General features: G+C 44.1%; 1 protein-coding gene across 1 annotated transcript in view; it reads right to left on the bottom strand.

Moving 5' to 3' along the window:
• nell2a (neural EGFL like 2a) overlaps positions 1–15,721 on the bottom strand; it is a 167,530-nt gene that overhangs the window by 22,954 nt on the left and 128,855 nt on the right. The window contains exons 16-18 of the mRNA XM_080760945.1: positions 13,630–13,773; positions 10,506–10,699; positions 4,895–5,071 (exon numbers count right to left, since the gene is read on the bottom strand). Of these exons, the coding sequence (XP_080617071.1) occupies positions 4,895–5,071; positions 10,506–10,699; positions 13,630–13,773 (515 nt within the window). The remainder of the gene's footprint in view (positions 1–4,894; positions 5,072–10,505; positions 10,700–13,629; positions 13,774–15,721) is intronic.

Genomic DNA, 15,721 nt, shown 5'->3' with positions numbered 1-15,721 from the left:
TGGTATCCTATAATCAGCTCAAAGCACGACCACTTTATGCGCCCTTCGTATTATGCAAGTCGCACACACATTATGGCTTATTACCACTTTCCAGCATATTTTAGCATTGGGGGAGTGTCCATATGTTAATTATAGTCGCTTTGCGCTATCTGCAATTATACCCCTTGACCTAAAAAGACTCATTACACCTGGGTCTTAAATGCAAAAAGCAATGGTTGATTTGACACAAGAGCGATGCCGTGCCTGCTCAGCAGTGTTGCCATGTCTGTTTATTATAAGCGACTTTGGGCTTATTTTTCCGTAAAGTTGCTTGTAAGTAGTAGTTGTGGTTGCTTTTCTTGTTTCTATTGTGGTTATTTAGGCTTTTCTCTTAATGTTGTTTAAACCAGTGATTCTTACAGAGTGACATTGCCATGTCGAGGACCCCCAGATGAATGTATTTGCCCAAATAAGGACCCTAGATCAAAAATATATTTTGGGCCGGGGACCCCCATGACAGATTTGTGTTTTTAAATGTTTCAATAAAATGTTTCAAAAATATTCCACAATTGTCACTTTTTTCCAAGATTCCTTTTGGAAATAGCAGATCTACAAGCTCACAATGCATCACATCATGACGCGTTGTGAGCTTGTAAATGGGCACCAGTGCCACATTGGCACAAAGGAGGGTGACTGAGTATTGTTGGTTTCAAATAAACTATGTTTAAACATCTAGTCAAATAAATGAAGTCCCCCACATATGCTAGTAAATTACATTCTGCACACAGCATATTCTATACATTCATTAGAACTATTAACTCTGACTGGGGATATGTATAATATAATGATCATTATAACAATGTGCAAGAAAATATTTAAAAACAAGAACTGTGGACAATCAAAATTAGTTGGAATTCAAATGAATCTTGATATGACACACTGACGATCTAGAAAATAAAAACATGGCACTTCATTTAAAAAAGGTTGCAGACCCCTGCCCCATGGTATAAGGCTTCTTTTGGGATTATTTTGTATAGACCTGGTTGTTACTTATTTCTCTGAAAACTGGCAACACCGCTACGCCGTGCTCAGCAGTACGGCTTTCTGTGGTAAAAACTTGAGAACGGCCACAGTTCTCTCATTTCTCAACCTTTTTTAAAATGTAAAATTCTCCTTAAGAAGTTTGCTTTCATTCGCTGTATCGTACCCGATTCTATTGTTATACAGTCGCTAACGCTATCAAACAAAATTTTATGTTCGGGTTAGACGATTTTGGGAACATTACCCATGGATTGACAGCCTATGCTGTCTTTAAGCTCGCAGTTCCATTCTGATCTGAAAGGTAGGTGGCATTTCAAAGGCTTATAGTTATTCATTTATGAATCAAATGAACTAGAATAAAGATTTTCACGGCTGTTTAGAACAGAAACAAATGAAATGATGTGTGTGCGTAATACCTCTCCCTCCCTCCCTATCGCTGTCATGACTTTCCAACACTGCATGTTACTTTAATAACCACAAAACATAGACATAGGACTACACGCTATGCACATCATGACAGCTTGTAGATCTGTTCTTTTGAGGCACAAAGGAGACAGCAGTGCAATAGGATTAGGAATTATGTTATGGTTAACCAAAATGTAACAAAGTCATGTCATGTCTATGGTACCTGCATGCAGAGTATATTGTCATTATTTGTACACCATTGTGTGTGTGTGTGTGTGTGTGTGTGTGTGTGTGTGTGTGTGTGTGTGTGTGTGTGTGTGTGTGTGTGTGTGTGCGTGCGCACGCGTGCTCGTGTTGTGTGTGCGCTCACCCGGCATGTACACGTGCCTGTAGGAGGCATGCGTGTAGGCATGGATGCCTCAGTTGCCGTATGTATGACAAGCAAAGAAAGCACTATAAAATGTGCCTTCCTCCTACGCTATACAAATATAAAATATAAAAATATAAAAGCTCAGCTCATTTTCCGGTGGCCTGCGCTTCTCCCCCGCCACCACCAACCAACTCTCAGCTGCAGTGGGTTTTCCTACCCGTGCCCTATAATGGTGTAAGACCCTTCAGGGTCTGCCCTTAAGGACACCCCTCAAAATGCGGGGCGGTGGAAATCAGCATTTCTCTGCTCCTCAGACCAGTACCAGTGAGACTGGGAGCCAGCCGACTCCTATTCATATTGTGGGGTCTCGAGAGCGACACCCCGCGATGGTAAGTGCGTTGCCAGGGCAACCAGACACGCTGTCAGACAGAAGAAGCCTCGGGCCGTTAGGAACGCCCTCAGCCGTGTCATAGGGAATATATACGTCCCGAATCTCCTCCTCCGCCAGCTGGAGCTGATGGATCGACCGCACCCAAATCAGCAAGCGGCCACACCCGTCATATAAAAAGGAAGACTCAGTCTACGTCTGACAGCGGCTGGTTCACACACACATGCTCACGGAGGCACGCACGGCACACCGTCGGGGGGTAAGACGACACACACACCTCCACCGAACACACATTCATGTGAATAGCTCTGCATGTCTTAACTGTCATTCTCCTCTCATCACAGGCTTTTAGGAACGGTCCAGGGAATGTCCGAGGGACAGAGACACTCGGACTGTATGAGTAAAATATAGAGACGTTCCAAGTCCGCATATCGCGCGGCGGGAGGGTGGCAGCCCCGCCACAGTGACAGCGACAAGGACACTACCCAAAATAAGGTCGGAAAGAAACCTATAATTCTTGAGTCTACTATTGAGGCCTGTCTAGCGAACAGGCGCTCATTATATACGCCAGGGTGGCAAAACGGCTAGTGCTCTCTTGGAGCTGGAACCCGCTAGGGGAGAAGACCCGCTACAGTTAAAGATAAAGACCGATGACGTCACGAAGCAAGGCAGCGCCGTCACCTCTTATCGTTATTAAAACCACAGCCCTCCAGTGAGGAGCGAGCTATCAGAGACTGTACAAACCTGAGTTGAAATCTAATCTTCTGTTCTCATCCTCTCCAGGCTGGCGACGACGCCTGTGAAACTTAAATTGTATGGAATATAATTTATGCTGAACCTACGTGGGGTTTCTCCTGCATGCATTCTGTATACTTTGCTGCTAAACAAATAAAGAGCCGTTTGAAACTGCTGCAATCCCCTGTTCCGCCTGCTCCTTGACCACTGAGACTCCACAATATGCTAATGCCTCAAGCAGAATTTAGTAAAAGTAGCAATACCACAAAATTAAAGGGCATGTATTCTAAATTTGACTCGATTAAAAGTAAAGGTATTGGCGTGAAAAGTAAAAAAGTGTCTTAGATTTGTCTTAGAGCGTAGATGGGCTGTTTTCAAATAGCCAAAATATAAGGCTTGAGCGCTATACGTTTGCATTAATAATCTACATCTGCAGAGTATAGTGAGTAGTGAAGTGACTAAAGTTTGCCTCTGAGGTAAACATTGAAGTAGAAGAAGGGATAGACACTGGAGCAGCTTGGACAGTTTAAACCCTTTTTTATCCAGGTGCAAGTACAAATAATGACTGACGTTTCTATCTTATCTTCCTCAGATTCATGCAAATATTCTCCTTTAAGTGCAGTAGTCGTCTCTGTCCAAAACTTTTCAGGATTCAAATTCAAAAGTATCCAAAGTGGGGATCTGCAACGTTTGGCGATGTTGTGTGATCCAGCATTATGATCCAGTAGCAGATAGAAGGTTTCTGCCCGACAGCCACGATGAACAGCACGTGGTTGCGTTATGCCACTAGTCATTTGTAGGCCTACAGGGGGACACGGGAGCAAACAGAGCTGCTATAGCGTAGTGTGAATGATTTACAGGCCATACATACGCTGCTGTCAGAAGAGAGGCGCTCCATCCAGCGCACGGTGTGTAAATTGGAGCTTGTAAGTGGGAAGCCAGATGACAGGGGAGAGAATGTACTGCATGACATTTGCATTTAATAAACATGGTGACAGGCTAGTGCGAGGCAACGTGAGGAGGTGGATCCCTGTGTACTGTACAATGAAGACAGTGGCATTTCCACGGATCTGGTGGGGTGGGGATACATTTGTAAAACTCCCTCGCCGTTGCCGCTATGTTTGAGCGTAGGCTGGGCGCGTGGAAGAAACTTCTGTATAAGATAGATCTTTCTCTCGGCAGAGGCTTCAGAAGTGGAGAACCGTGGGCTTATCGTAAATATGTTCTGTGACAACATCTTCTACTGCAGTATATACAGTATAGGCTATACACTATATGCTTTAACGCCTCCACACTGCTACACACTTCTATGTGGCCGTGGCGTGAACTTGGGTATTATATTAGTCTCTGTCGGGTGGAAATACTGTATGTGCAAATGTTATTCAAAAACATAGCGGATCAAAACGAGCTTGTAGATCTGCTACTTTGCATAGCCTACTTCTGATGCTGTAGTAGTTTACTGATCAAGTAGGGCAATAATTTACGGGAAAATAAAATACAGGAAAATAAAATATAGAGATAAAAGGTTTCTGCCCCGACAGGCGTGCACACGCACGCACTCTCTCTCTCTCTCTCTCTCTCTCTCTCTCTCTCTCTCTCTCTCTCTCTCTCTTCAGGCATACACCGCTCTCTTCTCAACCTTTTCCTTCCAGAATGTAATAAGCCAGGCCGAACCAAGCAGACAGCGGTGCGTGTATAAACTCAATTCTCACCCTCCTGGCCAATCACTTCTTCTGTAGGTAGAAAACTCATCTCTTCAAGAAATACTTCACATACCTCTTCTCCTGCAACCCTCCTCTCTGCTCAGGATTTATTGACCTAGCATATACTGGACTATAGCCATAGGGACAGGTACTAGTCTCCTGTGAGACCCACAGCCGGAGTCGAGCCTCGGGTTCGACTCCCTCAAAATTACTTTGCACCACTGAACAATAGCTGGTAAAAAAGCGAAGCGGTGCCTGCATGCTGCTGCTCACCAGACACTGGCACTGCTGGCAGTTCTCCACCCAGGTGTCTCCGCTGCCGTAGGTGAGCAGGCCGTTCTGGTGCAGACACTGGCTGCTGAGGCGAGGGTCACACTCTGGGCAGCAGAACAGGTCTGCGTTGGGGTTGTCACAGTCACACACCATCCTCCTGCACATCACCTGGCCAGCCTGCATGAGAAGCACACGCATCAACAATTTATTTCTGTCCACACAAAGGATATGCATACAAGGACACAAATATTATAGGTGCATTAAAGTTACATCTGCAAAGTCATGGCATGTGTTTTCATGATACAACAGGCATGTCACACAGTACTCTATGGGTATAAGTAACCATATATGACGGCTGCCAATTATAGCAGAGACACCACAATACTTTGCCAGCCTTTTTGGGCATCCCAAGTTGTTGGAACCCTCTAACAACCAGTCTGTGCGTATGCCCTAGGCTGCCACATATAAAGGCTTCCTCTAGGCTGTGGTCAAAGGTGCAGGCTATCTCTAATACAGACACTTCTCTGGACTCTTCATCAACCACAACAATATCTGGTGCATTAGCTGCTAGAGATGTAAAGTTATCTGAGTTATCACAGAGTTGGAACATGGATGGAATGACCCTGGAATGTTTGTACATTCTCACTGAAGATGCATGGTATTTTGATATATCCTTTGCTATGAGTTCCACTATTCTATCATGGCGTGCAATGTACATTCCTTTGTATACATAACATCCATTCAAGATGTGTGACAGTGTTTCAGTGATCTGTTCTGTGGCGTGGTGCAATTGCAATGAGGGACCTGAGTGGTGGGGAACCTGATGGACAGATTGAGTCTGGTGGGAAGGACTTGTAGTCTGGCCTTAACTGTGAATGTGATAATGTCCTCATTGAGTGACCTCACCCAGGTCAGGGCAACGGTCACCTATGCTGGACACAGTCACCTGCTATCTACAGCTGCCAGACTCATGGATGTACACCAGCACCAACAACAACACTGGACTGGACAAAAACTCCAAGGGAAGCTCGCATGTCTTCCCCATGCTGATCACTCCGATCAACATGGGGAAGACATGCAAGCTTCCCTTGGAGTTTTTTTAGTCCAGTCCAGTCCACGTATTTCAGAAGTTGTATCCCGAAAGCTGTTCCACTGTGGCTCTGAGCTGTAAATACTCCGTTCTTGAAGAATATTCCATTAAGTAGATTCCATTGGTAGATTCTACCGGTGAGTAGAGCCTCCTTGTACCCACGCTTGATCGTCGCGATCAAGCACATAATCCACAGCAATTGCAAATGCATCTCAAATATAAACCTACTACATTAACGATGGTAGTTACAACGGGTGCGGTTGTTAATATTTCATTAAAAACAACATTGGCGTTCTGCGGTGCTTCACCTCCATGCTGCCACCCTTGCGCGTGCGTGTACACACACACACACACACACACACACACACACACACACACACACACACACACACACACACACACACACACACACACACACACACACAGTGCTTTTTACAGTGTTCATTTTGTCGACTAAAACAAAAAAAGGTTCATCGACTACATTTTTTCACAGACGAAAACAGACTAAAAGACCAAATTGACAATTTTGTCAACACATAAAAACTGAACTAAAATGTTAGGGAGGGTCTAGTGTCATTTGGTTGCACTCAGGTTTTGCGCTCTGAAAATAGCACATGTACAAGCTCACAACGCTATATAAATTCAAGTTATTAATTATTATTATTATTATTACAAGCTCACTTTTCATTGGTTCAATATTTATAAAACCAACAGACCAGGTGCCCCCGTTTTGGGCATATCGTTATAGGCGAACGTTTAATTTTTGTGCGGCACTGTAAAATAAACAAAAGAGATACAAGGCCAGACAGTCACAACATGACCCATTTTGAAACCCCTGCAGCAGGTGTTTGCCACTAGTCTTCATGACATGCCGGGTCATGTCTGCTTTGTACTTTTCCCTTGTGCCACCCGAGCGCCTTATTTGCGGATACTATTCGACATCGATGGGGATGTATAGTGTGACTTTGAGCCCTTAACCCCCTTTACCCGTATTAAAAATATAATTCCGTTTGGAACACCTACTGCACCTTCCAAACAGAACAGAACACCATAAACATCTACAGGTAAAGAATCTGACCACCAACCGCGCCGGCTGTGTTTCCGAATCCACCATGGTGCATCTTTTGTCGAGCCTGTGTTCGGTAGAGGGAAGCTGGGGGGAGAGAGAGAGTGTGTGTGTGTGTGTGTGTGTGTGTGTGCGTGCGCGTGCGCGTTTGCGTGTGCGTGTGCGTGTGCGTGTGTGTGTGTGTGTGTGTGCGTGTGTGTGGGGGGGGTGGCAAGGCTCAGGGGTGGCAGTGGCTCAGGGGTAGAGTGGCCGGATGGTAACCGCAAGGTCGCCAGTTCGAACCCGGGCTCCCCCAGACTTAGTGTCGAGGTGTCCTTGAGCAAGTCACTGAACCCTTTGGTTGGTGCATTGCATGGTTTCCGCCGCCATCTGGTCACTGTAATGTAATTCAGTGTGTGGTCCTGGGCCTATAAACGGGACATCTAGTCACTGTAATGTAATTCAGTGTGTGGTCCTGGGCCTATAAACGGGACATCTGGTCACTGTAATGTAATTCAGTGTGTGGTCCTGGGCCTATAAACGGGACATCTAGTCACTGTAATGTAATTCAGTGTGTGGTCCTGGGCCTATAAACGGGACATCTAGTCACTGTAATGTAATTCAGTGTGTGGTCCTGGGCCTATAAACGGGACATCTAGTCACTGTAATGTAATTCAGTGTGTGGTCCTGGGCCTATAAACGGGACATCTAGTCACTGTAACGTATAACTCTGTGTGGTCCTGTGTCGTTGACCTTGGTCGTCCTATCCAACATGGCTCTGTGTCTGTCCTGTCCTCTCACAATCCATAAAACAACAACATGTTTACGGCTGAGATAGAACTCAGCCGTTCAACACAACTAATGTTGACAGGCACTTCCTCAATCTCTCAAATCAATTAGGATGACTCATTTCATTAGGGGACCGTTTCTGCCCTCGTCCTTTGTAATCAAATGAATAATTTGCGGCTCGATCATTGGGCAGCACCGATACTAATCCGCCCTAATCGCCACCAACCACCCGCGCGCACGCAGGCATGCACGCACGCACACACACACACACACGCACACGCGCGGCATTAGGATGAGTGAAAAGCTGAATTAACAAGCACATGGCTGGACCATGACCTCATAATCAGAGGGAAAAATTAGGCATTTGTTTTGATAGAATGAGCTTTCCACACCACCTGTTTCCACAAGCCTCTTCAATAAAGTCTAAATCAATCAAGACAACGGCACTAATAACAATTTCTTGCTGGGGATGTGGCCAAAAATCTGTGAACGAAAGGCTTTTAACCACTTAAACCCTGTACTCGGTTGACAGGAGTCCCTTAGGGCTCTATGCCAATGCCTTTGCTGCACATAAAATAATCAGCTGAGAAAGCAGATCTACAAGTTATTTTCCCTTTTTTTTGCAAGTAGTAACCAAATAGATGCTCTATTTGAAACCATGAAAAAACAATAATTTAACCCATTTTGGGCGGGAACCCCTTTTGGTGTAAGCATTGTGTTATGCTTTAGCTATTGAAAAATAGCAGACCTACAAGCTCGTAATGCCCCACTCGGTGGCGCGCTATGAGCTTGTAGATCTGCTATTTTTTTTTAAATCGAAGAACGATCTCAGGTCAAAATGGGTTAAAACATTTTATTTGATTTTTAAAATGTTTTAAATCTATCAAATGTGGATAGCCTAAGAGTTATGTGACGAGGTAGAATACATCGTCGCAGTCCAAATCCATTTAGAAGGTTTTTGATTTTCTTTTTTATAAATCGATGAACTACTGAACACCCTTTACGTCTGTGTGTTGTTATGAAGATCTTGAACCAATGGAAAGTATCAAAAAGCGCTTCTGAAAACCGCTGAACTCCATTTGATCCTAAAACTGTCAGTGTGTGTGTGTGTGTGTGTGTGTGTGTGTGTGTGTGTGTGTGTGTGTGTGAATGGGAGGAACGGGATTCAACTTTTGCGTGGGTGCGTGTTTGTTTGTGTCGGTCCCACGTGTGTGATTGCGTGCGCGCACACACACACACACACACACACACACACACACACGCACACGCACACGCACACACACGTACACGTACACACTAGGGCATTAACATAATAATCGAATAGTCGGCTAGTCGACTAGCAAAACACTAGTCGACACTGTTAATTGACATCCGATTATTCGCTAATATTAATTTTAATATTTATTATGATTTTTTTTTTTGCTTTTCTACAGCAGACATGCAGCTGTGAGCTCGGTGGTTTTGTTGGTAGTTCGCCAACTTCAGTACTAATCCATTCCTGGCTGATTGTTTTCATATCATATACAAGCCTACTGTACGTGGGCTTTGCCGTCACCCTTACTCGTGTAGGTGCGGTGGGCAGCGGATCGGCAGTGGCACTATAGCAGCATTCAAGACAGTTTTTCTTTGGGAAAAGCATAATGCGATATGCCTCATAGGCTCATATGCTCAATGGGGACAACTACAGTGTGTAAATACTTTTACTATTGGTGAGTTTATTACTGTAGTTTGTTCAACAAGTTAGATTGGAGACGTGTCGTCGTGTCGTCCGGTACAGTAAAGTATAGCAGGAGTTCCTCCTCACTCTGCCCAATATTATCCAGTTTGGTGACAGTCAAACTACAGTAGCTCTTGCCGTGATTTCATGTTTCTTCATGCTTATCCAACAAACAAAAAAAAACTGCTGCCGCACGATCATAGTTATAATAGTTGCGATGAAGTTAAGTAGTTGATCATCTTCATAGCCTGGCAGCCTGCTAGCTAGCAAACCTAGTATGTAATCATAACCTCCTCCTAGCTTGTAGCTCCATCTAAAAACCAAAGGAACTGTGGTTGTAACTTGTTGTTGAACATTTATTGTTGTATGAAAAACATCGCATGGTTCATTCCTCCTCCTCCCCGCTCCACGGCTCCAGACAGTCTCCAAACATTGAGAACAACGTAACATGCTATGCTGCTCCGTAGAACGGTCTTGCGCATCAAAAATAGCAGATGTACAAGCTCACAACGCGTCCATCCGTGAGTCATTGTGGACTTGCAACTTTGACTTGAAACAGCTGAGCTAATTTCGGCCAATCAGAGCGGCATTCAGCGTATTCTAGTAAGAGTGGCGACACTCACGTTGACTCCCACTGTAACAATGGAATGGGGAAGTGCTCATTCTATCTCAATGGGATAGTTCCAATGTTTGGAACTATAGCCCGCCCCATAGGTGTGTCGCCACTCTCTTAGTACTATTCCCTGGGCCTGCATTCACCGGCTCTGTTTTGCTTCACTCGCTCGTCTCGCTGGCTGTTTCAGAACACGATGTTTTAATGCTTGATTTGATGGAATAAATATCATATTTTACCGCCGACTAATCGACTACTAATCGAATTTGATGGTAGTCGAGTCGACTATCAAAAATCACGTTTGGTTAATGCCCTAGCACACACACACACACACACACACACACACAGCGCCCTCACCTGGCAGGAGCAGACGGAGCACCTATCGCTGTCCAGCACCCAGATCTGCCCACTGTGCTTGACCTTGTTGCCGTGGATACAGTCTCCGGTGCAGTTGCGCCCGTGGGGGCACCTGCAGTCATAGCCCCCCTCCAGGTTGAAGCACACCGTGTCGTTAGCGCAGGTGTTCCGCCCCGTCTTGCATTCGTTAATATCTGCAGGGGGGGGGGGGGGGGGGGGGACAGAGAGCGTTAGAGAGGCAGGGGCTGAAATCCCATAAGAGGGCCCAAAATAGCGAAAATAGCAGATCTACACGCTCACAACGCGTCACGCTGCAACATGTTGAGAGCTTGTAGATCAGCTATTTTTGGGCCGCAACCCAGCACTCTTTATGTAGATATGGTGTATACGACATGGATTTCGAAAAACTAATTAGTTCAATGCAAAAAGTTCAGTTCAGTGCTGGCATGGCATGGCATGGAAAGGAGTGGCATTTGCATTTGCATTTATTTATTTAAATAAGTGGTTCTCAAACGTTTTCAGGCCAAGAATCCAATCCAAGAATAAAAATAATAATCACACCTGTGTGAAGTGAGGGGCACTCTTATACATCATCATACATCATCTGATTCTGGCCAATCACAATTTGCGTCCTCACTTTTGTCTTCAGTGTTTGTGTTTACACAATGTTTGTGTTTACACAAACCCTCAAAGCTGGACATAGGAGGGGATATAGCAGCACCCCTCAAAAATAGCCAATCTACATGCTGGCTCCCAACATGTCACATCGCAACGCGTTGGGAGCTTGGGAGCTTTATATACAAAGTATAAAGTGGTTAAACTGATTTAGACGCTATATTAAGTAATTTTGTTGGGGACACCCTGGAACTCCTTCAAGCACCCCTGAGGGGGTTCGACCTCACTTTGAAAACCACTTTAGACAGATTCTATGTTTGACGGTTTCCTGGTATCCTACCTAGAGATACATCATGACTTTGTAGAACTTCATTGTTTTCTTTGTACTCTATTTAATGACCATTTATCCTGTCATTAAGTTTACTAGGACATTCGTTCCAATGACTCTGAGCTTTCACATTGTAAGTTGCTCTGCAATATGTCTGCTAAGTGCTTACATTGTAAACTGTAATGTCCTTCTCTCTCTCCAACGTACTGATGCCTTTGAAAACTACAGCTTGATTTCCAGCGTTGCAATACACACTCACTTCCAAAACGGCATAGCGACTTCTTGGGACAAATGTGACCAAACGTTTAACAAGACATAGCACACGTTTAACTTTTTTTTTTCGTCCGTCTGTAATCTCTGTATGCCTTTTTGTGCCCATATAGGCCTATATCTTCGTATCTGTCCGTCTGCTTGTATCCATTTTATGCCCATATATGGAGATATAATGTGGGCATATTGGTGGATGTGGAAAGTCCTTGTGCAGTGGTAAACGGCGTCACAAAGCGTAAAGTATTTGACAGATGGCCAGGTTAATTTTTGAGGGGCGCTAGCCCCTCCTATACACAGGTTTAATGTTGGTCTTTAGTTCAAAGTTTACGACATAATTATAATGTGTCGTTTACGTCATATTGTCTCTTTATTGTTAATGGCATTTAATGTTTGTGTTGGCACCGTTTGTTTTACATCACCATTACATCACCTAATCAACATGAGTCAGACTTATATATTAGCGCCCCTCACTTCACACTGTTTAGGCTGATGCTAGGTTCTTGGTTTACCAATGATCATAGATTGCTATCTTATATGCATTTGATGAATGTGTTGCTTACTTACTTACTTACTGTAAATAGCTCTGGATTAAGAGCGTCTGCTAAATGCCTAAATTGTAATTGTAAATAGGAGTAAATCAGGCATGATTTCAGGAGTACATCGTAGGATGCATAATGTTACCATACCGTAATGTTACCGTAGGATGCATAATGTTACCGTACCGTAATGTTACCGTAGGATGCATAATGTTACGGCAACCCAGGACAAAAAGGAAAACAAAAAGCTTTAGGTTAACACAGCTCGGCATAGAAATCAACAAGTCACAGGTTATGGCTTCTTTCTTTCCTTCCATTTTGTGTGTTTTTTCGTGTGTCAGGCGTCTAGACTATAGCCTCTCAGTTTCTGTCAGGCTGACAAGCTGAGGTGGGGTTAGCCGTAGCCGAGGAGCAGATAGGCAGCACTATATCGTTGCTGTCGGGCAGAAACCTCTTATCTCCATATTATTTTTCCCTGTATTCATTAACACCCTACATGATCATACTACAGCGACACACAAACACATGACATTATATATATATGTATGTAGCAGATCTGCAAGCTCGAAACACTGCATGAAGCGGCACGTTTCGAGCTTGTAGATCTGCTGCGTTTGCCATTTCTGAATTTGAATCCAGAAAAGTAACAGTTTTGGACATACAAGGTTTTCCACCCCGACAGGGACGAATTGCTAACAGGCTGGGACTCCGTTGGTACTTTAGAATAGAGAGGGCTTTCTATTTTGACAGCTGACACTCCTTCCTGCAGGCTGCCTGCATCACAGAGAAACTGTTCTGGAAACTGAGCAGGCTTTCCAAGAAGGAAACCGACGTCTACAAGGGAAGGGGGGAAGAAAACACACCAACCACCACAGTAATGACACCAGCTGCAATCATAGCTACTACCCACACATAGTGTGTCTTATGGAACCTAAGAAGAGCATACCTATTTACACGCACTTCCACAGGCCAATAAGGCAATCATGGAAGGAGGTACTGTAGGGCCCGCACACCATTCTTTAGGTAATTAAGGCTAACCAAGACATGCCATTTATTGTTTCTCTCTGTGATGCCTGTGGTACTTCGATTGGTCTCGTTGTTTTTCAAGACCGATTCATTTTAATGCATATATAGTTGTTGTGTGGCATGTTAATTATTATACTGTAACTCTTGGCCCACTTCACCAATCATCAACAATCCATTTGGATCTTTTCTAAGGTCCCTGCTTTGTTTCTACATGGTATTAAGTTGTCCGTTAACGTGACAGAGTTTACCTTGAATTAAAACGTTCTATGCAAATAAAAGTGACCAGAGAGGATTTGTGTCCAGCAGTGTCTGTGAGTGTGGTGGAAGAGGGAAAATAAATCCAGCTCACCTATACAGGACTCCCCATTGGCTGAGAACAAGCCGTTGTCATGGTAGCCATCGCGACACTCACAGTGGTACCAGCCCGGCAGGTTGACACACGCAGCTTTGTTGTTGTCACACTCCACGAAGCCATCGGAGCACTCGTCTATGTCTGGAGACACAGAAGACAGGTGTGTTAGACCAGTGGTTCTCACAACCTCTGGGTCGGGACCCTCAGGGTGGTCCCAAAAGGATATTGGGGGGTCCCCAGATGATAAGTTTAACCCATTGAGGCCTGACGTTCGCTCTGAAAGAATATATATTCAAAGATTTGTTTACGATTTTTCTAAAATAGCAGACCTATATGAGCTTGTAGATCAAAATGGGTAAACACAATACATCCCGTTACACTAGGCGGGATCGTGAGGACAGTGCCTCCCCCCCCCACCAAAACATGCTGGATTAAATGAAATCAAAGAAATACGAGTTCCTTCGTTTTGGCACAGAAGAACGAGGTCCCGTGTTCTTGGCATTCTTAAATGTGCATTATTTATTATTATGTACATTATTTTGTCACTCAACGTTTTGGAACCACTGGCGTAGAGTACAGGAGGAGAAGAGAACGAGAACAAAGTGTTCTCTGTCAGTAGCCTATTGGTGTTGCTTTCTGTGTTCAGCTCAGTGAATGGGCTATTGAACTTCATTCTTTGCCCAGTAGGCATTTTCCAACATTGGTTGATTCATAATTGATATAAAAAACAACGTGTCCAGTATTCCAGAGGATGTGGTCCACAGGGTCCATCGATCAAGCAATGCTCTCATTGCCAGAGAGCATACATATCGATGCAAAGACTACGGGGGCATGAATGTTTCAAGACTATTCTGGAAGCCACAGGGACAGAGTCAGTTTGTAGTGTGTGAGGAAACAAACACACAAGTGCATGTCTGTCTGTCTGTCAGTCAGTCAGTCAGTCAGTCAGATATACAAGCTTATAGCTTGTCATTTCATGCCACGCTGTGAACTTGTACATCTGCTATTTTAGAAAAATCTTATACTAGGCCGATATGAAACATTTGGGGCAGAGGTTCTGCTTTGACCCTTCGGCCTTGCGGAGACAAAAAATAAATATCCGGTTTATTGTTAAAAAATGTGGAAACAATAGGAAGCAATACAATGTTAACACTCATCGTTTAATTATTATTACAAACTAATACAAGAACCCTAGTTGTCCGACTGCCAACAAGGTGTCTTGATGTGTCTATCCAAATACCACATGAGTATGAGTATGAGTATGAGTCACCGTGAAACAGTCTAGCAGGAAATCACGTGATCGCAAAAAACAAACAAACATTTTTTTAAATTCCTTTATCTCGGCTTCCGTGTCGTTCCTCTACGTTTTTGTCCAGCATGCTATTTCAGTGCATGGACGCCGACTGAAGAATGGATGGTAAAAACTCAATACATCTGGTGACTTCTTCAACCAGTGATGAGTGCACAAGATGCATATGGGACTGAGCTGTTATTGTGAGAATGGCCGAGTGCTGCTCTGTGCCTGACCTTCTCCCTGCCTGCCTGCAGTGTGATGCACCCACAGAGCTGTCCGGGCTGGCAGGCGTGCAGCCTCTCGTCCCCCAGCAGCCAGTAATAGGATTAAGATCTATTGGCTAATGAGCCCGCAGTCCTTTAATAGAATTTCACCAGCAGATTAACCATTGATCAAATGTCGCACAGATTGTAGCCTTATCTATTTAAGAAATACCCGCCATTTGTCTGAATCCCGTCACGAGTTGAGTTCATGCAGAAATGGGACGAGGAGAGGTCATGTATCATTCTTTTAATATTATTTTCCACACTGGGTTCAGTTCTGTGGTGTCTGATTCAGTGATGGAAGAAGTACTCACAGGTTTTACTTAAGTAAAAGTATCAAATACTGCAATGTAGATAATATACTCAAGTACTAAGTAGAAGTTCCAGATAAAAAATGTACTTGAGTAAAAGTACAAAAATGTACCATATAGACAACCTATAAAGCTCACAATGCGCCGCACACATTGTGAGCTTGCGTGTAAGACGCACCACTGTGCGTCATACTGTACACTAAACATAGCAGATCTATAAA

This window comes from Protomyctophum bolini (genome assembly GCF_963924005.1).
Source record: "Protomyctophum bolini genome assembly, chromosome: 4".
NCBI lineage: Eukaryota > Metazoa > Chordata > Actinopteri > Myctophiformes > Myctophidae > Protomyctophum > Protomyctophum bolini.
This window is presented reverse-complemented; position numbering and strand designations above follow the sequence as displayed.